Here is a 26,482-nt window from a genome sequence, read left to right on the forward strand (position 1 = left end):
TAAGAGAAAGAGAAAGAGAAAGAGAAAGAGAAAGAGAGAGAGAGAGAGAGAGAGAGAGAGAGAGAGAGAGAGAGAGAGAGAGAGAGAGAGAGAGAGAGAGAGAGAGAGAGAGAGAATGCACTCATAGGAGGCCCTATTCAATGAGCGGGAGAGGGAGTTAAGTGGCAGGGATCGCAGAAAACAAGCGATCCTCGCTGTTTAACCCCCACGCCAGACACTCACCGTATTCAATGCCGCAGGGAAATCCTCACTGCCAGAGGACAGCGAGGATTCCCCCAAACAGCGAGGCTTGCGACTAATGCAGGGAGCCCGCTGCATTTAGCCGCGAGGCTCGCTGTTACAGTGGCCGCATAAGCCATTTCCCCCTCGCTCCAAAAATGAAACAGCGTATGCAGAGGGCTCAGTTGAAAACTGACCCTGCGAGTGGCGACAGCGGGCCCGCAGCATTGAATACACCCCATTGTCTACTTTTAAGTAGAATGAAAGTGTTACTTGGCACTTCAACTCCTAAAACAAGACAAAAATAGCGGAGCATGAGCCGGTGTTAATGGAATATACTTTTTTTTCTACATTTTGTTAGGGACAAAGTACTGCTCTTGCTAAAGAAAATGTTACTGGCGTAGAGCAAACACGATTTTCAAAAAATACAATGCATGATCACTATATGCAGGATTTTGCCCCTTCATGCGATACTTTTACCACGGGGGGGGGGGGGGGGGCACTGTCCCTTATAATCCAATGGGTGAGGTTATGTTACCTCAAAGCAATCAAAATGTTTCCTAGTAATGTTAGCAATTGAAAGTCATATAAGTAATTAAAACTGGTGTTCATATAGACTACAAAACTTTCATACAGAAAGGGACAATTTTATTTTATATATAGCGCAAGTGCCACAATTATTCCAATATAGGCCAATAGAATTATTTTTTACACAAAATGTACTGCTACATAATAAACAAACAAAAAAAGAGTAAGGCTATCTCTATTAATGTAAAACCGTAGAACTCGTTATCGCGTGTTGCTGGCAAATACTGTGCAAAGTGTTAAACATGCAGCTGGTAAAGCTTTTAAGAAAAGCAGAGGACTTTAGCGAGCAGACTGAAGTTAGAGGTGAACTTACATGGCTGTTGAGCAAGCTGCTTTTGTGAGAGGTGATGCCTTCATTTTTTTGGAGATTTTCAATCGCCATTTCAAGCTACAGAGAAAAGCATGCAAAAAACAGAGGAGATGTCAGACTTAAAGCCACGATTATCTGGCTTCCGAAAAGTGAACGTGTTGAAAAAGCTTTGTTGGATCTGCAACATGCAACGTAGAGATTTAGAAGACCTTAACAATGATTACTCTGAAAGTAGCAGCAAAACGCATGATATACACATACACACTGTTAGGACACAAAGGCCACCAAATATGTTAGCAAAGTCCTGTAATTGTAACTACAAAAATGAATAGATAGCAATACTTGGCCACAGCCCTAGTATTCCATAAATGGAATTGTCCAACAGTTACATTTTAATGAAGTTAAAAGAATATTTTTGTTGTATGCCCCCTGAAAGGAGTCTGCAATAGGTCAAAAATTAAGATAAAAAAAGTGCACTCCTATATAAGGAACATGGTCTTCAGAGGTACTGACCATTCATAAACAGAGAACAGTGAGAATAAATACTAGGGTGGCCAATCCCGGGATCGGGATCGGCGGGATCCCGGGATTTGGCCCCCAAAACGCCGGGATTTCAATCCCGGGATTGGAATTTCCAATCCCGGGATTTCGGGATTAAACTGCGCATGCGCAGTTTAATGCCGGGCAGCGTCTGAGCACTCAGACGCTGCCCGGCTTCTCCCATACCCCGCAGTGCGCAGCGTGACGAGGTCACGCTGCGAGGTCACGCTGCGCAGGGCACAGCCGCACATCCACGGCTGCCCGCCCGCCCAGCGCTCCCGGCCAAATGCCCGCCCACCAACCCAGCGCTGACGGACGGCCAAATGCACTCACGGCCGGCAAAGCGCTCACCGGCGCCCAGCGCTCCCTGCCACCCGCCCACCCACCCAGCGCTCGGGCGCCCAGGGTGTGAGGGAACACGCGAGAACATGTCCGAGGTGATTGCAGGTATTTACCGGATTCCCAGCAGTCAGGGGGACTCTAGTACTGTATCTCTCTCCTCCTCTGTGTGCTCCCCATGTGCCCCCACAATTAGGGAAGCCAATCCCGGGATCCCGGGAATCCCGGGATTGAGCATTTTTCAATCCCGAATCCCGGGATTGAAAAAATGCCCCGGGATTGGCATCCCTAATAAATACCCAATCTGACGTGAGCAAGCCTTTAACATTTAGATTATTGTGATGATAAAACAGAACACTGACTGTCATGGATGGCTTGCCATAAAACGCATCTCTGAAAGATACCAGTTAGGGTAATTATGGTATCTGGAAGGATCTTTACTACAAAGGTTTCACATACGGTCAATGTCTAGGAGTATTTTTCACATACGGTCAATGTCTAGGAGTATTTTGACTTTAAGTCCATACATGATACATTATATGACTTAAGTACCAGTTTGACTGATTAATATAAACCAATATTTTAGGAACACCATTTTTTATTTAAGTGCAGTACATTTTGTTCCAATAGACAGCTATATCACTACGCCAGATAGACATGTACAAGATACGCACCGTGGCAGGGGAGGAACGGGAAGTGTGAGATAAAGTATGGCGGGAGTTGTCCAGCCCACCATGGATCAGGTATGCTCCAGAACTAGAGATGATTTGGCTCCCACTCACATCCATAGTGATGCCCACCATACTGTGGGAGGGAATGGCAGTTGGAGTGGAGACCACAGTTGTCACCTGTGCACCTCCGCCCTGAGAATCAAAATATGAAGCACCGCTACTGGGAGCATATATCTGGGCTTCAGCATTGTAGGAATAAGCAGTTCGGCTGTGGATAGAAGATACAAAAAAATAATAATAATACTTAAATAAATAATTGTGAGCCTTGATAAATACTTTAGCTAAAAATGTGAAGCATAATTGGATTGATTTAAAAATATGATAGAGGCTTACAATGTGGTAAACATGCAGCAACATGAACTCAGAGCGGGCTGAAGTAGGGGCTAAATCCATTGTAGCATATTTTGTAATGTACTTCTATTGATATGACACTTTGCAATTTATTGGATTCATACTTTTAAAATGACCTCAGTAAATCAATACCATGCCTGTGCAGTGTTCTGAGATACGTTGCATTTGATTGTCCCTTATGAGCTACAGTACTTCAAGTATTACATAAGGAAACCACTGTCTGACTTCTATGTACCTTTCATCAGAATGCTGTGCTGCCACCTTCTCAATTGACTTTCAGCCTTTTGTGGCCATACACTGCTGCGATACATCACAGTACAGTGCATAGCCAGCTTAACTCAAAATCAGGCCAAGGACAACAGTGTGATACTAAAGTGGTACTGGCTTCCTCCCAACTCTGAGTGTGGCCCATGGGCCATTTAAGAGTTACATTTTCAGAATAAATTTATAGTTTGAACTGTATTAATTCACCTTTATTTTCTCTATCACATTTAAAAAGAATTATTGGGTGAACAAACATTCGCTGTGGCATCAGAGGGGAGGGCAGCATTGGGGGGGGGGGGGGGGGGGGGGGTGCTGCCCTGTTTGATTTAGAAGCAAAATCAAATAAATCAGAAATGTGTCCAAATCATACAGTGTGTACGCCCCTTTAGACAATTTATATAATTGCCCACGCTTTAGCCACTGTCCCCCCCACAAACCTATTGTTGACATTTATACAGATAAAACGGTAAACAGGTACTTGCAATAACATACTATTTGCTACAAAATATAGCCTGCTCCAACACCTTACACAATTCAGGAGCAGATGAAGTCTGTTTGGCTATGTGTATTTGCCAAGTTAAAACAATTTAATTCTGGTTAGTGTGCCACCTATAAATGATATAGATAATCCTTGCAACAGTCACTACATTGCACATAATAGGAGTCATTAGTGTACATGTTTGCATCCCATCTCTGTGCTCGTTTCCCATTTGCTTACATTATAGGAGAGCTTTGCCTGCAAGACAAACAAACCTCAACCCTTTCCGTGCCAATGTTGCTGTGAGAGATGGTCGAAATATCCGCTAAAAATACCAGGGTTTAGTTGAGGAATATGAAATCACTTCGGTTACTGCTGGCAAATGAACTGAAGTCAATTAAGTAAATTTAGTCTGACCTATCCAGTGGTATGCCTGCGCACCTGTGACCGTAGAGAACATGTATGTAATGCAGGGGCACAGCTTGGGGATGCTTTACAGCAGTCTTTAGGAGATAAATATACAGATAATACAGCTGACAGAGCTACATATAACTTACATGGCGCCATTGGTGTACACCGTGTCCCCTTCCACATACTGCACTTGGGCTGGGTAGACATGTTGGACAGCTTGAACCTGTAAAAATAAAAAATAAAATTAACCACCTGTGGAAGTATATGGTGTTCATTGGTTATTGGATTTGCCCAAGCAGTCGCTGTTTCTGCAAAAGCATATATTTACAGACTACCTGCAGGACAAAAAGCTTTTGCTGCTGCGAAGTAAAGATTATGTTAAAGTAGAATGATAAACTATGGAGTATAAGTTACATAAACCTATTCCCTCTGACACCTGAGTTCTTTGCAGTCTTTCTAGTTTCTTGTGGAGAAGGAAATAGACCATAGTAGTACATTAACAATAAGCTCCCTTGTAGTAGCAGGATTTGTGGCAATACATACCGATAACAAGCATGCAGTAGGTCGGTAACCATGCAGTGGGACAGTAGCTGTAATGTTAGAAGCAGCATGTATCTCCTTGGGGCACATAGCGCGTACAGCAGCTTGTTAGTGGCCAACACCTTCAATAAAATCTTAACACTGCTAATTCTATACTTTATTAGGAAACAAAGATATTATAGGCCTTCAAAATAGTAAACTTGTCCCAATGTCAACAATGTCACTAAACTGCCCTTTTTGATGTGTAAGTGGGAGGAATGAATGGCGTAAAATTCACCTGGCTAAACTAGTCACTTCAGAACTGGGTTCTCGTGTTTTGGACTTTTAATTAGAACCAGGGCTGTAGAATCTGAACCAAACCTTGGACCATTTTATTAATAGTGAAGTTTGAGTATATATATGTATATATTGAAAACCCAAAAGATACAGCTATAGTTGTGGTTATTATTTATTTCTTACACTGTGACTATGAAGGAAATTTCCCGGATTGGTGGGATCCTGGGATTCTGGCCCAAAAACACCAGAAGCAATCATGATTGCAGTGCCCAGAGAGGTCACGCTGCACAGGTCCCAAGTCAACCCGCCCTTACACTTTTTGGTGAGCCGTGGTAAGTTCTGGATGGATACACTGCTGAATAGATCCACCTCTCCCAGGGACCAGTGCGCAGCAGTATCCGGGCAGGAGTGCCCAGGGCTCCTCTGCATGCTGCTGGGCTCTAAAGAAGGTTAACCGTTACCTGGGAATATCACTACCACAGAATGCAGCAAATGGCAATTTCAGCTATATTATAGAGAAGTATGTTCGGGAGGCAGGGTGGGTATACTGCACACTTTGTTTAAACACACCTAGCGCATAGCGTCATATAGCTGCTGTGATTCTAAGCATTACTACCTCAGTGTCTTGGGTTCAAATATCACCATGGCTCTAACTGTGCAGGTGTTCATCAATCGCTCAGGAGGTGATGAAAAGAATTCCCTATAGACTTATGCAAGTATCTGAAAAAATCCTTTTTTTTTTTTCAAGTCGCAATAAAATACTTTTCTGTGCGAAAAAATGGGTTATCACGGCTAATTGAATTGCATCCTTATTTGAACTTCTGATCATCTTTGTTCCAGTTCATATTAGAGCTTTCACATTAAAGTTAGTTTGTTTAAACCTTGCCCTCTTTTTTTTTTTTTTAATAATGGATTCCACCTCTCTAAAAATAGAGAATGACAAACTGCATTCACCTGCTAAACCACAGTAACGGAAGAACAGGGAGGTCAACTTGTAGCCCTGCAAGTAGTTAGAGACAAGCAAGCAATGTAACCTGAAATATTAACAACATTTTCATATTAAAAATGTGCACAAACTGTATAACACATCTGTGGGGAAACCTTGTGCTGCAAACACAAGAAAATCTTCACCTCAGCTTTTGATTTTTAGGTATTTAAGGGTTTTTTTTATATAATATTTTTGGTAGATTGTAAAACTTTACACAATTATTACTTTTATTTTTTATGCAGAGTGTACCATGCATTGTACAGCAAACAAGCAATAACAGCCAAATCCTATATCACCATCAAGTAGCTTTTATTCTGTACAGTTAGAGGACATTAAGCAAAAAAACTATTAAAACATGTGAAGAATGAGGGAAGCGTGCCAGCCGTATTTCAGGGACTTGTAGACAAACAGGTAGGCAGTAGGGTGATTAGTAGCAGCCAGACTTCGTGCTTAGCCCTTCTGGACCGTTTACCTGCTGCTGTATCTGGTGAGCTCTGGGCACAGAGACACCCTGACCATGTGCTCCTTTGGGAGCAGAGCCAGACGATTGAGACAAACTCCTCTGGAAGGAAAAGGTAATTACGAGGCGTAGAAAATCCTGCTCACAAATCATTACATTTCACTTTCATCAATTAAATATCCTCAATGCTGATCAATATTGACCATTGGGTCAATTGCTTACCATATTTGTATGCATCCTTACATCATAAATCAAATTTGTGACTATAGCAGATAACATTTTCAGTAACATGAAAGCTGTCGGAAGATGGATGACATAAGCTGGAGTCTAATGAAAACCTGTCCAGCAAACATAGCTATACAGATGTGTCCTCACACACATAGCCTTAACCCACCATGTGTGCGAGATTCCTGCAGTGAGCATAGTAACGTCATTTCAACCCGATTTCGCATCTAAAGCCCCCACACACTATGAGACTTCTCCAAGGAGAAAAGACAAATACAAGCCCCCTTGAAGCGCCCAGCAGCAGGATCACATAAGATACATCATACAGTATCCTTCTGCATATGATGTATGATATGCGATCCCATATTTTGACTACAGAGAAGTTAACTGCTTCCAATGTTGCACTGCAATCCAACAATTAGCGCAAACAGTAGCAGGGATGTTGGCGTGCCAAGAATGGCTGTTTGGCGTGGCTGCAGCAACAGTGATGAGGACACATCTGTACTACCATGTACAACCAAGTGATTCACTTTAATACCCAGGTAGCGTATATGTAAATATTAATTTCTGTTGTAAGCACCAAATTTATACAGGCATGAACCAAATGGTTTAAGGTAACTTGAACAACTCCAGGCAAATTTTATCCAATTAGGTCTTCATAATGTAAAATAAGTTACTGCACTCCTTTTTTAATATACACATTGTTGTCATACTGCTTTTTACACAGTATCCAATGAAGTTTAATAGCAGATGTACTGCTAACATAAACTGCTCGACTAACCAGGCATAAAAAGGGATATTCAGCTTGTGATCACCATTACCTGTTGGGAAGCCGGTACAGGCTGAACTACCGGAGCTTGCGCTGATGCTGATGTCCGTAACGCGACAGAGGTCGCAGAATCCGAGCCACTATCTGAACTTTGCATGCTGCTATCTAAAAGAAAACATGAAACCTGAAGATTAAAAATCATGGCAAAAAAATAATTTCATAGATAACACTAACTTATTTTAAGATCAGGAAAGAAACCCCCCCCCCCCATCCCCCTGAAATAAGGTGGCACACATTAAGCATTTCCTGAATAGACATTTCTAGACCATAGCCATCTGCCACATTCAGAAGTTTTCAAAATGTTCACAGTGTGAAGGTAGACACTGAAATTTTGAGCTAAGCCTAGCTGACTTTTATGGACTGTTTATTTTTCCGGTCTAAACGAGATGTTTAGATGCCCCAGTCAGTATTCAATTGTTGTTTGGGTACCCATGCATAGTGCCCAAAAATAGGGCTGCATAATATGGCCAAACTCTGGATCAATTCCTGTTTTGGGCACTCAAACTCCACGTGCAGAAGCCAGCAGCTAGCTGGCTTCTTCATGTGGCAAGAATTATATGGTTATGTTCTGCGTGTTGAATCACTGACAGTAGGCCATCCATAAAAGACACATTCACGGTCACGCTAGGCCACACCCCCAACACGTTTCATCAATAGGATTTGATCAGAGGGCTCAAACAAAACAACAACAAAAAACACACATTGGGGTGTTGCCTAGTGTGGTTGAATGCGTGAGGAGACCAGGAGAGTGTAACCGGCTCCAAATGCTAGGTTCACAGCACCGGTATTTTAGGCTTCATTATTGCGGTGAGATGAACCTTTTGTCCTGTATAACAGGATTTTAATAAAATACTTGCACTATGGAGCGCTTCATCTCATTTTTCTAGATGTACTTGCCTGTGGAATTCAGAACGGCTGTATATTTTACCTGAAGCCCCAAAAATAGAATCATAATCATCTTGAGTAGGGAAACAGACAAATTGACCAGAGTGTAAAAAAAAAAAAGGCCCTGATCCTGAAAGCTTACAGTCTAGTCAGGTAACGATATGAAGCAGAGTGCCGGTATGGTTGAGGGCAAACTAGATCTGGACACACACCGGGCGATATGCTGCCACGTGATATGGCTGCTGCCACGGTCGCTTGCGGTGACACTAGGTTTGAGGTGCTGCACATCAAATCTAACTACATTGCTAACAATGCCATGGATAATACAGGATGGAACAATAATCTTCGGTCTTTCACTAAGAACGCTCCAGTGTGTACGGGTGACCTGGGCTGATGGGGAGATCGGAACAACTACCCTTCAATACAGTGTGTACACAGCTTAAGGGCAAGAAAAAATTAGGCTTTCAAAATTATATATATATATATATATATTATACACACACACACACACATAGAATAGTTTAAAACTATTGAATATGTTTTACATTCAGAACATTAGAAAATAGATGTGTTTTTCCTTTAGGAGTATGAAAGGCCATCATATAAATTCAGATTTTTTTTTTTTTTAATAGGATAAATAAAAATATTAACACTCAATACTGATTTCTATACTTAATCTAGTGAATGGTAACTACGGTCAGTCAACTTTTTTTTCAATTTTTTTTTTTTTTATAAAATTTGTGTAAAATCACCAACAATCACCATATGAGTTATATGTGAGACTCAATACAACACCATGGGTGTGGGGGTCGGGTGACAGGGGAGGGGAAATGTAGTGTGCCTGAAATCATTGAGGCATGACATAACTGGAGGCATTGCTGGAGTTCGAGAATGATAAAAGAAAAATTGCAGCAACTGAGGGAGTTGCAGACAATATGCCAATACTGCATACAAGGAAATATCAGAAAACCGTTCCAAGGGAGGTATTTAAAAAAATAAAATAAAAAAATCATATTGTATGACTTGCAACCGTTTGAAGCAGCCCATTTGTCATCAAGCCCAGTTGATAATACAAGGTATACAGTGAGAGGATAATATAACAGAAATTGCTACACTTCCTCAGGAAATTCTTTAGTGAGCGATAAAATTAAGTGTGAAACATATGTAAACAAGCACTGAACAAAAATAAAAGTTTTAGCATTTGTTGTATCAAAGTTTAGTTAAACAAACATTACTTCTGTAAAGGTGTGTACACACGGCAGATACTGCCGTGAGATGCGAGTCCCGACGCGATCAGATCGCATCGGGACACGCATCTCCCGGCATGCCAGAGGGGCACAATTTACACTATATAGTGCAGATCTGCACTATATAGTGTTGCCTGCCCTCTCTGGCTGCCGATATGCGCTCACACGGGAGCGCATATCGGCAGCGCATCGGGCTCGCAAGCCCTAAAATAGCATGCGATTTGGCTTCCGATGTTCCCTATATCGGGAACATCGGAAGCCAAATCTAACCATGTGTACACACGATAACAGATAACTTGTTCACAAGGGAACATCTTTAAGTTTGGCATAAGACACACTTCTACCCTGATAAAATGTCTACAATGTGGGTTTATAGTCTATCATTAACCCCTAATTTTGGAGATTTCACATAACATCTAGGAGGGCAACATTTGAATGCATAATTCTTAAGATGGCATTTCAAAGGTCAGAGAAAAGTAATAGCCAATCAGCTGCTACCAAACATCGCAGCGTGTCCTGTCCAGCAGCACCCTCTGTGGCCACACTGAGCGGTGTGGCTGGCTCCTGCAGAACAGGATCCAACCAACGCCTGACTGCATTTCATGTGTAGCACTGTGAGAACACCTACATTGAAATGTAGGTGTTCACATTGAATATAGCAGTGGTAGCCAACTCCAGTCCTCGAGAGCTAACAACAGTTCACATTTTCCAGACAACCTAGCTGCTGCAAAGGTGCACTCATTACTCTGACACTGGCTACCCCAGGAATATAGATTATAAGCAGGGCCCTCCTACCTCTATGTCAGAATATGCTGCGCTATATGAGAAACTGTAAATAAAAGGAATAAATAGCAGTTGTTCCACCGTCCGTGCCAACCATAGCATGCTGCAGAAGGACCCAACGGCTGCGGCCGCACCGCTAATATGTGGTCAGCCGCATAGGAGCCTGTTTGCAGGCGGCGCAGCGGGTTCCGCTATGTGTGGTCACAGCCCTGCATTTACAGGCTGCGTTTGAAAAACAACAGTTAGGAACTCATTGGTTGCTTCATTAGCGCTTTCTTTTTTCTCCAAGCTTTGATAAATAACCCCTTAGTTGTCTTATATCAGCTATTAAATGACAACAATGGCAGAAATTCAGGTTTCATATACCTTATCACTATAAAAACCACAAACTTTACTGCAATGCTATAAATACTGAACAGTTCAGAAGTGTCAGAATGGATTTTATGTATCAACAAAATCCAGATACATTTATGCTTGCGCTCTTAAGATAACTATGAAACAAAATATAACATGTATAAATAATTCTATGTGTAAACAGAGAGCAACGCAGAGATTTCAGTGAGAGCGTAGGTCAAACTATGTTTAATCAGCAGAAAAACAGATGCAGATGTTCCATGCGTAAAGCACAGGCTGCCATGCTTGGCTCTGTTTGCTCTCCTACGGATTGTTACTCTGCAAACAACGGTTGCTAGGAGCAACTGCAGTCCACTCCCGTATCCACGAGTCAGTTGCTTGGCAACCAAGAGATTACATCCCAAACTAAACAATACACTGCTTCACTCCCCCCTCCACCCTCCTCTACTGTATGCTGCTCTGCTGTCTACCATTAACCAGGCAATGTGTCATCTATTATACTAGACTGAGCGAAATGGGGGAAAAGGAGGGGTGGACAAGAGATGGTTTTAGATCCCGACTCACTGCTAGGACAGCGTTTCTTAGATTTTAAATAAAAAATAATGGGCTACAGAATCAGCAACATAAAAACATATCTAGAGAAGATTATAAACTATAGAACTACAGATTACATAATACATACACAAATGGATATGGGGAAATATTTATATAAAATTAAACATACTTTTCATAAACTTCTAAAAGGATCATTTACTCTAAGCAAGGTGAAACATCAGGTAACAACAATTACACTGATTTAAAAAGCTTTTTTTTTAATGATGCAATTGGCTGGTACTTACTCTTCAAAACATAAATAAAATAAAAATGTTACACCATCCTATAACCCTAAGAGGCTGGTCAGGTGCTATTAACATACAGTGGCACAAAAAAACTTGGAACTGGGCACATAAAGTTCAGGCAGTCTGATAGATAAGGACACCTGAAATCAGTCATCGTAACTTGACAGACACCTGTTACAAGCATAGGAATGAGTGCATGAACTCCATTTAGTAGAATGGATATTATTTTAGCAATAGCTAACAGATCTGTATGTAGCAAACAAGTGACTGATTCTTTAAAATAAAAATAAATAAAAATGTTATACACACACACACACACAAATGTGGCACTCAGGACAACGTGTAAATAATCATGATGGCAAAGACTTAAGTCCGTGCCATCGTGATTATTTACAAGTTCTCCTGAGTGCCACACTTGCTTGTGCTGAATACTCTTTCTGGATGTGAGGGCACCAGACCCAGTTACTTTGGACTTACAGTATTATACATACATACACACCTATCTATTTTTTATATAAATTCTAGAACACTTTAAAGTGATCATGTAAGTGACTATATGGGACTCACATTCAAACCAGGTCGTAGTGGTCCCTCTACATTTATTGTAATTCTAATTTGTCGCCCTCACTAGGGGTTGTCGTTAAGACCCATAATAATCAGACACTGTGCAGCATTAAAGAATTCAAAGAATGTGTTCTCATAGGAGTGGAGAAAGGAAAATGGGGGAACAAAAAACCCTTCCCGAGCAAGACAAGTTGAAACATGCTGGTAAGAGGTAAGGATTAACCTTAACTCCTTAAAAACCAGAGACAAGTGGAAATCATCACAAATGTAATGTAGGGTAAATTATTATAGGATTCCTAAAGCGCCGCTTACAGATTTCTGCACACTTGTTAACAGGACATTTTTAGGACATAACGAAAATATCCAAACGTATGCACCATGGGAGACCTATAGAATTGTTTGATACAGGTTTTGAGTTTGTATCAGTTTGGATCCCATGAACACCGATCATAGCTCTGACTCACAAAACCGTCACCTGTCCATAACTTGTACATTAGAGGCGGGGCTAACCAAAGACAGCAGCAATGTTGAGAAGTGGATATCTTTGTCATATTTGCTAGTTGGTAAAACTGTTGGTCACTCTTTTCTAGATAGTCCCTCTCCCTTTCATGCACCTGTTGCTGCTTATAAAATGTACAGAGAAAGTAACAACTTATGTATTAGACCTTTACAGCCAAATATTGAGGAAAGCCCTCTAGTCCTACATAACTAACGTAGAGGACATTTCAATTCAGAATATCAGAGATGTGCAACTGTGCATTTATATATGACATGTAAAACTTAAGGGGGGGGGGGGGGGGGGGAATACACTTCCCGAACGGTCTAATGAATGAAATGAAAGCAGGCAGAGATAGGCCACCTCTTCCATATACAATGGACACGGCAGTGCAGTGGCAGCCAGGGCCGGATTAAGGGCCTTGTGTTCCTGGAGCTGGACAGATTCAACTGCCTATTATGAGAAGTGGGGGAGGTGAGGCCAGGCCAATGTCATGTAGAACCCATACACTATAAGCACCAGTGTCCTCCTAAAAAAATAAGTACAAAAATTGCATAAGTGTAAAATAGGAATGTCATTTTATTAATAATGAATTATAGACATCCATGCGGCTAGATGATCTGGTGATCATCATGCTGTCATTATGATAGGCCAGTTTTTATGTGGATACCTGGTGCTGTAGCTCCATCCGTCCCAAAAAGGTAATCTGGCCCCAGTGGCAGGGCCATGGCACCTTAGCAAGGTGTGCATTTCATAAGCATCCAGTTATGTGTTCCGGAGATGGCATCTGTTACCCAAGCAGGTGGAATATGGAATTTGAAGCACTTTAAATTGCAGGGGGGGGGGACTGAAAAGACAACATCACATAACTGTGAGAGGGAAGAGCAGAACAGTTTTAAATAATGCACAATGTAAGGCTCTGTTACAATTAATATTTCATGTATGGGTGGATGTCATAATGCTTGTGGCCGGCGGGGGAATACCATGTAGTCACATCTGTCACAAGAGCATGCTAGTGAATAAAAAGTTCAATGATATGGAGTTTGCACCTCTAAAGAATGGGCCGACAATCTAGTAAGTCATGCCATATGATCTGGCCCTATAATTAATTGCATCAGCATGCTGGTTGAATCTGATCTAGACCTAAAATGAAACACCTATCTAAATAAAAAGATCTAAATACATTTGTGCTGAAACTTCCAATGTTTGCCAGCTCCACTAGCTTTGCCCCCCCCCCCAAAAGAAGGGGGGGGGTGGGGGACCAAAATGATCGTCTTTGCTTATACATAAAAATATACTAGCCCTCCTCTTTGGATGGTGAGAGACTTCCAAATAAATATGGAAGCCAGCTATAGTCAACTAGAGCACTGTTCCAACATCACTGCCTAATATTACATGCCAGGATTGGTATTTTAATGCAACATTCTTGCCACCTGTTGACAAGGCAGCCGGGGAGGAAAGGGTCCTCACGAACAATGTTGATATTAGACTGCTATTTAAAGCTTCCTTCGCTCCTAACTGCCCCATTTCCCAGAGGGCTCATCATACTCCATGAACACCACTTCTAAGATGTGGCTCTTCATAGAATATAAAATTTAGTCAATCACAGCATTCACTGCAATGTTAACTTATCCCAGGTCATTTCACATTAGGATTTACTTTGCCTTCATGTAACCCATTTCCTTTGTAATGAGGAACAGATCAGTGACTCAGCTGTATGAGCTAAATCTATTGTTGTCCAGAGCATAGTGGGGTCACAAACAAGTATTTGGGAACCACCCTTTTTTATTATTAACATTCTAGAAAAGCACTAAAAATTGTACACCACATTATTCTACACAGTAATTAAGGTTGAAAAAAGACGTTAGTCCATCGAGTTCAACCTATCTGACTTGTAACTACCGACTTTAGTAAGTCATATTCCCTTAGTGGCCAAAAATGCATCCAGTTTTGATTTAAATTCATTAACAGTAGTTGCTGTAATCACCCCCACCGGCAATGAGTGCCAGAATTTTACTGCTCTAATGGTAAAGAATCCTCTTCTTAATTCAATACATGCCTGTGTGTCCTAAGTATAGGCCTGATAGTGAACAAATCATCTCCCAGTTCCATATGATTCCCAATTCTGTATTTGAACATACTAATCATATCACCCCTCAACCTCCATTTCTCCCGTGACAACATATTCAGCCTGGTTAACCTATCTTTGTATTCTAGTGACTAGCTTAGTCGCCAGGGGCGTAACTAGATATTCATAGGCCATATCGCAAAAGTTTGTAAGGGCCCCCTATTTAGCAACTGATGGTGATAAATATACGTAAAACATATATTACTACAAAAGCAAAGAGGGGACCCCTTCAGCTCTAGACCCCATAGCAGCTGCACCCCTTGCACCTATGGTAGTTACGCCCTTGTTAGTCGCCCTTCTCTGTATCTGTTCCAATTCATTTATGTCCTTTTTAAGGTGCGCTGCCCAGCACTGAACTCTATATTCTGCCTTTGGCTTGTTTCTCCAATTTATGTATGGCAGTGGTTCCCAAACTGTTTAGAATCGCAGCACCCTAGAGTATTAGATTTTGTTTTTTTAATTGCAATCCTAGGCCAAAAAGGTCTTAAGAAAAATTATAAAATTAAGCAAATTGTGTTTATAGGTCATCCATAGGTTCAGTTATGTGGTGAGGAACAGGATTTGATTTGTCCACATAGCTTTTGATTTTGTCTGTTACTTGATCATAAATTATTTTTTAATTGGTCCTGGACCACCAATTAAGGGCACCCCAGCAACTCCTGAGGCACTCCTGGGTGCCATGGCACAGTTTGGGAACCACTGATGTATGGCATAGTTCTAGTTGAAAAACAGCCCAGCTCCTACTACATGGACGAGACACAGAGGGGTAACCCATCAATAATACCATTGATGGTTAACCTCAATGGTATTAAACCACCCTATTGTTTCCCTACTTGTTGTCATACATACTTTATTAACTGGGCTCTGAGCTAATCAAAGCCTGGGGGTAGGGCTTAGCGGGTATCGCAGAGCTATGCCATTGTGTGGTTCCGTACCATCGATGGTGAAAAATATTTGGTTCTCCCCAATCAATGGTAAAACTATACATTGATTATACACCATTAGTGATTTTTAATAATCAATTATTTTTAATTGATGACCTTTCTACAGTCATATTTTCAGTACAGTGAAGTGAATGCAGCAAGAGGAGCTATTCATTCATATATCTATGTAAAATATATTCATATACAGTATATTGAAGAAATATCAATGTATTGTGGCCAACTGACAAATCTGACGCAAGTTTTGACAAAGCTTGAGTGCAGATGCAATCTAAAGCTGTGTACACACGGAGCAACATATTGTTCAGCAATCATATTGCTCAGTGTCCCATTTTCATCAGCAAGCAGAGATGGTCGCTGATGAAAATGACACACTGCTGGGAGAAAAGGTAGGGGAAGTTGCTGGTCGGAGGAGCATGCTCCTCCGACCAGCTACCATTAGGTGACTGAAAACAGGAGCGCGCACCTGGCGATTTATCCGGCTTCCGTGGTTGCCACAAAATAAAGCAACTTTGTGCTCGACATAGCAATTGGTCCAAAAGAACAGAAGTTACCTAGCACATTAATAACACGTATCTGGAAACAGTATGAACTAGTTACCAGAACGTAAACTATAGTTGCACAGTGTAAAGTTTAAATATTTGTTTTAAAAGATTGCAGGACTGTCCCTTTAAACAGACAGGGGAGTCAGATTTAAAAATATGCTCGCCTCTATGCCAGGCAAAAAATTCCACAGTCGGATTTAGAAGTTAAACGTGTTTGGGGGGGGTTGAAGTGATGCCGAATCCAACTGTGTTCCTCTAACCAGTAGGTGTCTCTGCACAGCAAGGTTCACGGGAAGTCCCCTTGTGTTTAGTGTGGGAACCAAGGAGACCGAAAGTTAAATATGAAAACATACTGATGCCGCTGTATTTTAAATAGCGCCTGGAGGCATTAGGATACAGGTGGCACGGAGGTGGTTTATAGCTTGTAACTTTGGGGAAAATACAAATATCTGAGTATGGTCTTAACCCTTTTGCTTGCACAAAAAAGCTGCAATAAGATACAATATAATGAGTTTAGAAAAAAAAGAATGTTAGGTTTGTGTAACAGCAATCTAAACATAGCTGGATAAAGCACATACATATTCATAAATAACAGTTGAGTGTCAGAAATCCTCTAATCAGTCATTAATTACAGTACATATACGTTCCAGTAATACATCTCAGCCTGCAGGTCATGCGAGTCAGATCTGCAGATCATGCAAGCCTAGATAGTCTCAGCGAACGTCACCACAACACATCTCAGGTTCACTGGACATATCCAGACGTCTTACTCTAAAGCAAAATGTACCAGCGCTTTATTTTCTTCTAGCACTGTCTGTTATTTCCAGAGTTGGACACACCAAACCAATTTCATATTCATTAGTCCCTCTGAAAGGTAATGATGGGACATATGGTTAAATATGTCCACAGCTGTTTCTGACAATAAAGCCTTGCCAGGCCAACCAGTGATAGACCTGGGCTGCCTGCTGAAATGACACAAAGGTCTTATTACAGAGCTGCAAATAGATATATGCTGTTCAAGGCGCAGACGGCATTCAGGAGGTTCGGCGCGCCTGTATGTGCATGCATTTAACTGCAATGTGTGAGTGTATTGCACTGTGCAGATATGAAAAGTTATTATGCTTTGCTTCTACCAGTAAAAAAAAAGGGGGGGGGGGGGATTGGGTATCATAGCTTGGAAAGAGAGCAATTGTGAGAGATAAAGTATCAATTAATTGGCTCCTGTCATTTTTCAAAAAATAGGGTTATGTGTATTACACATGTGGTTCATAGGGTCGACCCCAAATGGAGATAATTGACACGGAAACGGTTGACAGTATTTCACTTTTTTTGTCCTTTTTTAAAGTTTTATTGTGTAGACCCCAATTAGTGTTCCACTTTTCTTGCCATGCTTCAGGCTGCACTTGGCCCACTTTAAAAAAAAAAAAAAAAAAACGACAACTTTTACCTTTACACATACTGACCCAGAGTCCAAATCCCATGTATTATACACCTACATTTCATGTGGGTATAAAGCTTCCTCTTCACTGAGGTGAAGCAGTTACCAGAGAGATTTACCATCTCATGCTACAGCAGGGGAGTAGAAACCCCCCCCCCCTCTCTGGCGATTTCTGTCACATAAGCCTAGGGCCAATGCGCCAAGTCTCACCAGACATGCGCAAGATCTCCCATGCTGCCTTAAGCAGGCACCCAGAAACAGAGTTGTCCCTGCAGCAGTGCATGGGCATACCTCCCAACAGTCCTGATTACCGCGGGATCGTGTCAGTTTTCAGGGACATTCCCGCTTCCCTCCCGCGGCAGGCAGTAAGAGGGGGCTGTTGGTAGTCCCACTGTCGGCTGCTGAGCAGCAGGGAATAAACGCTGCGCGCATGCGTCTATTCCCGCAGCCAGGTGGCTTGGGGTATGTCTAGAGACTCATAGAGCCTCTGGGTCATGCCCAATAGCGTCAAAATGGGGGCGTGGCCTTGTAGGGAGCCGTGAGTATAGGCCACGCCCCCACAAAATTTTCACCGCGCCTCCGTGTCCCTCCTTCATCTCCCTACAAGTTGGGAGGTATGCATGGGTGCTACTGACCGTTCATATACTGCCTGCCGTATCCAAAGTCTAGCTGTGCTGGTAATACTGATAGTGGCACATACCACCCGTCATTTGCTGGTAATTACAGTATAACATGCACCAATACCACTTTTACCTCATGATGACTATTCTTACATCTACAGTCTGTAAAATGCAAAGTAGAAGCTGATTAGCTTGTACTTTCTCTCACAATGTTATCTCTATCAGCTATTTTCTAAATATCTCCCTTAAATTACAAGTAAAATTAAACTTAAAAAACAAAAATAATTAAATCCTGTGTGCAACATTTACATATGTGCTATAAAAACAATATACTAATTAATTGAAGGGCCCACTAATTTAAATTTACACTGAAATGTAAGCATACGCATCAATATAAATTATGCAGTGAAACGGTGGCTGAAGAGCTGATGGAATCAAGGAGGAAAGCATGTATTTTTTATTTGGAATAGATGCGCCACTAAAGGACCAAACGGTGCGACTTTGAGATGAAGGTTTTACCTTTGAGCTGCTTTCAGCTTGAAAGTCGCCAAGTGTGTATGGGGCAGCGATGAGTGGTGAGCGCTAATGTGCACTCCCACATAAATCGCTGGCCCGGCCGCTTATCTGTTAGTATTACCTGCAGATGAGCGATGGGATGGACGTCTTTCTATAGTCCTGCTATGGAAAGCCGTCGCCCATGGGGAAACTCGCTAAGTGTATGCACGGAGCATTTTTCAGCCCAGTGCTTTTCCCCATCATCGTTCTCCATACACGCTGGGCAAAAACGTTGCCACTCATCCCAGAAAACATAAAACTTTAAAGAAAAAAAAAAAAGTTGGAACTTGTGTACATCACTGAGGAAAGTGATAACAATCGATACACACTCACCACTTTCCTGAAGAAAAACAATCCTGTCATTGATTAGGACAGAGGGCCACATGCATTAAGCCTTGAATAGTTATAAAGGGTAGAGTTCTAAAGTACCAGCTAATCAACTCATAACTTCAATATTCTAGGCAGGGTTTGATAAAAGTGACAGGAGTTAGTAGGTTCGTCGTTTCTCTCTCCACTTTTTTACTTTTCAAGGCTTAGTACATCTGGCCCTGAATGTTACAGATTTGCATTTTACAAATATACAAAAATATATAAACATAACAGCACATACGCTGCCATACTGGCATTAGAGGCCTTTTTTTTACCCAAGGCCTGTTTTCAAATAAATCTGTAAACAGCAGTTTCTTCTCATTTTATGTATCAGAGCTATGTAGTATTGGCCTGAGATGTCAGAGAAATCGCCTGCAAAAGAGCAACTAATGGGGTCTATGATATGACTCCTATGTAGCAAACGCAGTCAAGTTAAGCTTTTTTAGGGTTTAGCCACTTACATTTACACCATCCATAGAGCACGTAATTGGCATGCTCTCTAATCTGAAACTGTGCACATGCTCAATGTCTCCTGGAGAAGTCTTTCAGAAGTGCAATATTCCTCCATGTGGCCAAGGATGTCAATTGTAGGGACAGCAGTTACTACTACTGATACCCCGTTCTCACTGCAGCAAAAACCTGGGTTTTTGCCAGGGCAAGCAGTAGTTTCCTGTGTTGTGTCTTGGCCGTGAGCGATATTCCTGAGTGTAATGCCCTTGCAATTGCACACGGTTTATTCCTGGAAATTACACGTGTGTCCACCAGTGTGAACAGTCGCGACCCAGGTTTTACACATAGGATGTGAAAAAGCAAGCTGATTAGGAAACGAGATCAGGTGACATGTGGAGCTGATGTCTGAGAGAGGGGACGAGGAAATCAAGAAGCAAGTGCCTGGCACGGTCAAGCATTCGACAGTGTACTACAACATATCAAAAATACTGTCTGCCCACGGCATCCATAAAACGCAGAAACAGGTTGCGAAAACATAGTTTTTTGGAGTTTGGCCCTCCTTAAATCCTAAATCTAATTGGGGAGGAGAGGGATCTTTAGGTCTCTGGAAACTGATGGTGAGGGGATGCACAGTGTCAGATTCCGGGAGAAGCATCTCTAGAAGTGTGAAACACTTGAATGCAGGTAGAATCTCTTTTGTGGGGCTTGGTGTTATAGCTACTGCTGTCCCTGTGAGCTTGCTTTGTACATAGAAGGGGAAACCTGGTTTAAAATGAAATCTTAATCGAAGCAATGCATAGGCCTCCAAGTTCATAAGTCTGCTAAACGTGATCATTTTGTACTTTTTATAGGAGATCTAGAAGAGATGCTTTTTGTGCGTTTACCCAGTTACATATCTATCTAACAATTTTCTGCTGTAACTGAATTCCTCAATTGGGACAAAGGGTGAGCTGGTAATGGAGTATGTGACTACTAAACTAAACCCACAAATCTCACGCAATAAAATAAGTCCTGGCTGCAGTTACTATAGCAACAGTCTAGGAACAATGCCAGCTGAGTTCATTTTGAATCATTCAGTGCCAAAAGTATAAAAATGACCACTGTTAATAAGTTTCGGTAACATAGGAATAATTATTCTAGATAATTGGAAGGATTTTAGTGCAACAAACTCATTACCAATCTGTAGTGACATAGGAGCTAGGAGATGACACCATGGACTAAAGTCGCCGTAGAAACGACACAGCATTAAAGAAGATTTCAACATACTATGACTGTTTTTGGTTAGATGGACCCCAAAGTAGTAACCACAATGCTTGATCGTTAAAAATGTAACCTATGTAGATTTTTATCTTCCATTTACAATATAATTTAATAGGACTTTACTAGACAATTTACTAAAGTTTAAAAATAATTAAAATAGGTGATATTGCCCATAGCAACCAATCAGATTCTGGCTTTCATTTCCTCAGATGAAATAGAGACAATCTGATTGGTTCCTATGTGCCTCATCACCTCATTTAATTTTTAGAAGCTTCAGTAAATGTACACCAAAGAATCAATGCTAAACACAATATTCTTGCAGTGCATGTCTCATGAACTAGACAAGAGCAAACCCAACTACGGAGTACACTGGAGTATACAAAGGGAATGCTTAAAAACAGAAGACGTTTAAAATATTTTCTTTAAATGATTTTATGTTTATTGGTTTGAAAAATACACGATTCTGTTTTATACCGTCTCCCTTCTGCATTTTCACCACAGCTTTTATATTACGAAGGCTGAGTTGTTTATGATCACTGCCCTCAGATATGGCACAAAATTAGCTGAGCTGTATGGTAACCAAGGGTGATGAAAATAAACAATCTGGCAGATAAAGGCCACTGCAGAGCAAAAATGTATAAAAGAAAAAAGTTAAAAGGTGTATATTTAAAAATAAAAACAATAAAGGCAACAATTTCAAGTGTATACTGTAACTAGTCAGATCTTTAATGGCACCAAAACCATTTCTTGAACAAGCCTCTTTGCCAGCAAAATGAGTCAGTGCTGAATAGCTTTGTCAGTGTTTGCTCCCAGGTGACTGGGACAGGTGTATGGGGAAAGAGCATCTGCTCATTTACATAACTGGGGAAAACCTGCCTTTTACACCATTCTCTCTGCCAGGCAAATTGTGTGTTATAGTAAAATGTAAAATGCTTCATACTTTCTACACATAGCTGCAAGTGTCATAAAGCTGTGGTTAGACAGAATGTAATAAACAGTATATATACTGTATATCCTACATACTAAAAGTATGAATTCTGAAATACAGCTTAAATGTTAGGTAGTGTAACTCAAAACTGGGGTAAGATGCATTATATATTTAAAAAAAAATAGATTTTGTTTGCGTGCTTACATGTTTCTCCATATTACACTAGGTTACAGAATTGCATGTTTTGTAAACTGCAAGTGCATTTGCTAAATCAAGAGAGGAGAAGCAGACTACTTAGGATACCTACTTGTTACTATAGAAACCACTAAACTTTAGCACCAAAAAAAAAAAAAAAAAGGGAAGATATTTTGAAGCTCTCAGTTCAACTGCTGGAAATCGAAATATATCCCCTAAATGACAAGGCACCAGGCAGCGGATGGATGTAAAAAAATAAAATGTTCCTGGACCTATATTGGCCTGGCCTGATATCTATCTATCTATATATAGTGCAAGTTCCTTCCTTCCTCCCTCCTCAGCATCATGAAGAGGTCTTATCTGCACTCGCCGGTGTAAAACTACTTCTTTCACCACTATTATCCCTATGTAGTTCTTTCTGCCTAGCTCCCCGGTGTCCCATCCCCAGTGTAGGCCTGGCAGTGCGGGTGAGCTGTTCACCTGGGTCTGTCTCCCCGTGCGGTTAGCTGCGTGATGATATGAGGGTTGTGGCCCCGCGGTCCCGGGCTGTTCCTCCGGCCACTGCTGATCGTGTGTCTCCGGTTGGCAAGTAACAGTCTCCACGGCTACAGTCACTATGGCGCCGGGGGTCTCAAGGCAACTGTTGCTATCCTCTCCCTCTGACGTCAACACCGGCAGCTCCACGCCCCGCTCTCCCTCCTGCTGCATACTCAGTGGCTGCGGCCGTCTGACGTCGGGTCCTTCGTCGTATGGCCTAGCCCAGTGGGCGTGTCTCCAGCCACTGCCCCCGCCTTTCGTATCAGTTTCCTTGACAAGGAAGAGGGAGGGGTCAGAGCTTTGGCGCCGGCAGTGGCGGGAGGAGGTGATTGGCTAGGGGTGGGGGAAGGGCAGCTACCGGGGCAACCACCAAACTCCGGGAAAGTGGGAGCGCGGAATTCTTTAAAGGGCCCGCGCCATTTTACTTGGCGTGAGTCTCGTGGATGGAGCATGTTGTTCCTCTCTTACTGGCGCCGGTCACGGAGGGATGACGACGACGACGTTGTTATTTCTGCAAGGAAAAGTACTTGTGCCCGAGGCCTTAAGTAGATCGTTAGCTCTCTGTTATCGCAGCGGATGTTTCCTACCTACTGTATGTCATGTATAATCCTAGGGCGCGCTATACACAAAGGCAGGAATCCCCACCCACGGGCCTGCAGGCGCACTAGCATTGGTAAAAACCATGCATGCTGGTCACTTTTAGGGGTCATGTTCTTAGCCTTGGGGGGAGAGAGAGAGAGAGAGAACGTAAAGCAAGATCAATCTCCTAACTGCCATGTTACAGGCTGGGTTTGGAAAATGACGTTCTGAAGCAGTTTTATGTTTAATACAGGGGGTGCCATGTTCTGAGCCTATTGAGACCCTCACCTGCAATTAGGGATGGCCATCAATGATTTGAAATCATTGATGGTTTATGGCCGATGTCGAATACCTTTACCATCGATGTGGGAGAACCAGATGGTTTCCCTACATCGATGGCAAATGAGAACCAATGTTTCCTTTTTTTCCCCAAGGTGCAGGGATCTGTCCGGGAAGTTTAAGGGAAATCGGGTAAGCTGCATTTAGGGCTTATTTCAGATCTGATTGCAAAGGACCTATTTTTTCTCGAATGGACAAAACCATGTCCACTGCAGGTGGGGCAAAGGTAATGTGCAGAGAGTTAAGGGGGCCTGTACACGGGGAGATTTTACTGAGTGATGCTAGACACAGCACTATGTGCTGAGCTATCTGTCAGGGCCCATGTTCTCTGGTGAGAACACTGGTCCTGACTAGCGATTAAGTAGATTTATCCAGCATGCTGGAAATTAATCACTGGGCGATAGCATCGCAGAGGGCAGCGCATCACTATGGCCCCCTACACAGCGATGTAGGGGCATTTTTTAAGCAATCTAGTCAGATCACTTACAAAATGCCCTGAAATCGCTCCATTACAATTGGGTGGGATGTGTTGATATTGAAATCTACAGTGAAAAAATAAAGCAGGCAATATTTATCCTGCACAGAAACAAAATAACTCTCCCAAATCGATCTCTCTGCACATTACATCTACCCCACCTGCAGTTTAACATGGCTTTGTCCATTTGAGAATGAAAAGGTGCTTTGTGATCAGATCTGAATTGGGCCCTTGATACCTGTTGCTAGCAGTGCAATTTTTTTTTTTTGCTGGCCAAGGCATAGGGCAGTGCAGTAGTCCAGGCCTGATGGTACAAAAGCAAGTATGACTTTAGGTGGATCTGAAGAAATAGATTATGGAAGAAAGAATGAGGGTTTGATTGTGTCTGATATCTGGGGTGACATTTAATGGGATGTGATTTCTAGTAAGGTTCTGAAATCGCACATCGCGTTTTCTGAAATCAGGATTGTTTTGAAAAAATCGACTATTTAATGGAATGCGGGTCAAAAACTGCATCAAAGAGCTGGTCCTGGTTTCAAAAAATCACGGGAAAAACCAATTAGGGTTCCTCTTGATTTTTTCAAACCAGCACCAGGCTCAAGGGCTGGTCCTGGTTCCAAAAATACGGGGGACAAAATGAGTAGGGGTCCCCCATATTATCTGTACCTGGGGGCATTCTGGGTCCAGCCCAGGTAGGAGTCCTGGGTCACTCAATCTGGGATATTAGCAAGGAAGCGTTTCCATTAGCAAAAACAAAAAGGGGCGATGTGCATCCCCGCGAAATAGTCTGGGATATATATACAGTGAATGGAGGCAGTGATGGCCATTTAGAAAAGGGGGGACAGGCTGAGGGACATACAGTGAATGGGGGCAGAGTTGGGTACATAGTGATGGGGGACATACAGTGAAGGAGGGTCAGGCTTGGAGACATACAATAATTGGAGGCACTGATGGACATTAAGAGAAGGGGGGCAGGCTGTGGGACAGAGTGAATGGGTGCAGAGTGGGGAACATACAGTGAAGGAGGGGCAGACTGGGGGAAATACAGTGGTGAGGGACATACAGTGAATGGGGCAGAGTGGGGTACATAGTGAATGGGGGTCATACAGTGAAGGAGGGTCAGGCTTGGGGACATACAATGAATGGAGGCACTGATGGACATTAAGAGAAGGGGGGCAGGCTGTTCCCCACTAAGCACCCATTCACCCTGTCCCCCATACAGTGAAAGAGGGGCAGACTGGGGGGACATAGAGTGAATGGGGGCAGAGTGGGGGACCATTCTGATGTGATTAATGATTCAAAGAATGGTCGGCCCCCACACATTTACACCACCAAATCTGGCCCTCGTGGCAAAAAGTTTGGGCACCCCTGATCTAGAAGAAGGAATGCTGCAAAATTATATATATATATATATATATATATATATATATATATATATATATATATTATAGGAATGTTGTGATAAACCACACCCACTTACTGTTGTCAGCCACTGAGTGCCCGGTCCAGATATGGTAATGTAATATATGTAGAACTGAAGACCAGCAACATCAGGTTTAGTATGAGAAAAATATCTTTAGTAAGGCATATAAAGTGCAGAGTGACAATGTACAAAAAGAGGAGTCCATTCAAATAAATTCAATAATCCCAATAAACTGGATATACTTATACGACGACCTTATTCATGTGCTGCACATGACTAAGGTGCTCATTGGCACCGAAACAGCCGTCGTACAATGACCTTTGTGGAGGAGGACCATGATCGCTAAGTCTATCCAGTGTATTGGGATTATTGAACTTATTTGAATGGACTCCTCTTTTTGTACATTGTCACTCTGCACTTTATATGCCTTACTAAAGATATTTCTTCTACGATCCCCATGGCAGCCATACTTAGGGATATTTCCCCTTTCCTCCGCTTAGACAGGGTGATTTTTTTCCATATAGGCTCCGCCCACCTCAGGTACATAAGCCTTCCCCTTCCCTTCCTCTATGTCTTTTTTCCTGTCTCCTTTGAGTTTAGACAGGGCAGGGTGTTATTTTATTTTTGCAAAGGCTCACCTAAGCAGGGGGGAAGAAGAAGATGCAGGGAGACCTGTGTCAGCTCGACCCTGCACTTATGGATATACGCGGCGTATAAGGAGAAGTCACCTGTCAGCGGCGATGTCTCCCCGTCTGTCAGGGTAAGGTCTGGTTCTGCAGGACGGCGTGTCACATCCCCGTTCTAGCGGCCAGCTCCACACAGCTTCTGGCGCGTCTCCTCTGTCTCAGCGCACAGGAGCACAGCGGTACATGCCGGCAGCGTTACACGCCGGAGCGCGTGTACCGGAAGTATGGTTTCTGTTGTTGCGCCCAGAGGGCGGCTCAATGAGGGGCATTCTAACAGGTCTAGTGACCTGTGCTACA

General features: G+C 42.3%; 1 protein-coding gene across 1 annotated transcript in view; it reads right to left on the reverse strand.

Annotated features, from left to right (window-relative positions):
• Positions 1–22,897, reverse strand: part of RFX2 (regulatory factor X2) — a 47,860-nt gene extending 24,963 nt beyond the window's left edge. Inside the window, exons 1-7 of the mRNA XM_083176338.1 lie at positions 22,627–22,897; positions 7,542–7,673; positions 6,508–6,597; positions 4,378–4,454; positions 2,671–2,935; positions 1,121–1,195; positions 417–507 (exon numbers count right to left, since the gene is read on the reverse strand). Of these exons, the coding sequence (XP_083032464.1) occupies positions 417–507; positions 1,121–1,195; positions 2,671–2,935; positions 4,378–4,454; positions 6,508–6,597; positions 7,542–7,673; positions 22,627–22,854 (958 nt within the window). The 5' untranslated portion in view covers positions 22,855–22,897. The remainder of the gene's footprint in view (positions 1–416; positions 508–1,120; positions 1,196–2,670; positions 2,936–4,377; positions 4,455–6,507; positions 6,598–7,541; positions 7,674–22,626) is intronic.
• Between the last annotated feature and the right edge of the window lie 3,585 nt (positions 22,898–26,482).

This window comes from Crinia signifera, chromosome 1, assembly GCF_055691185.1.
Source record: "Crinia signifera chromosome 1, ASM5569118v1, whole genome shotgun sequence".
Taxonomy (NCBI): domain Eukaryota; kingdom Metazoa; phylum Chordata; class Amphibia; order Anura; family Myobatrachidae; genus Crinia; species Crinia signifera.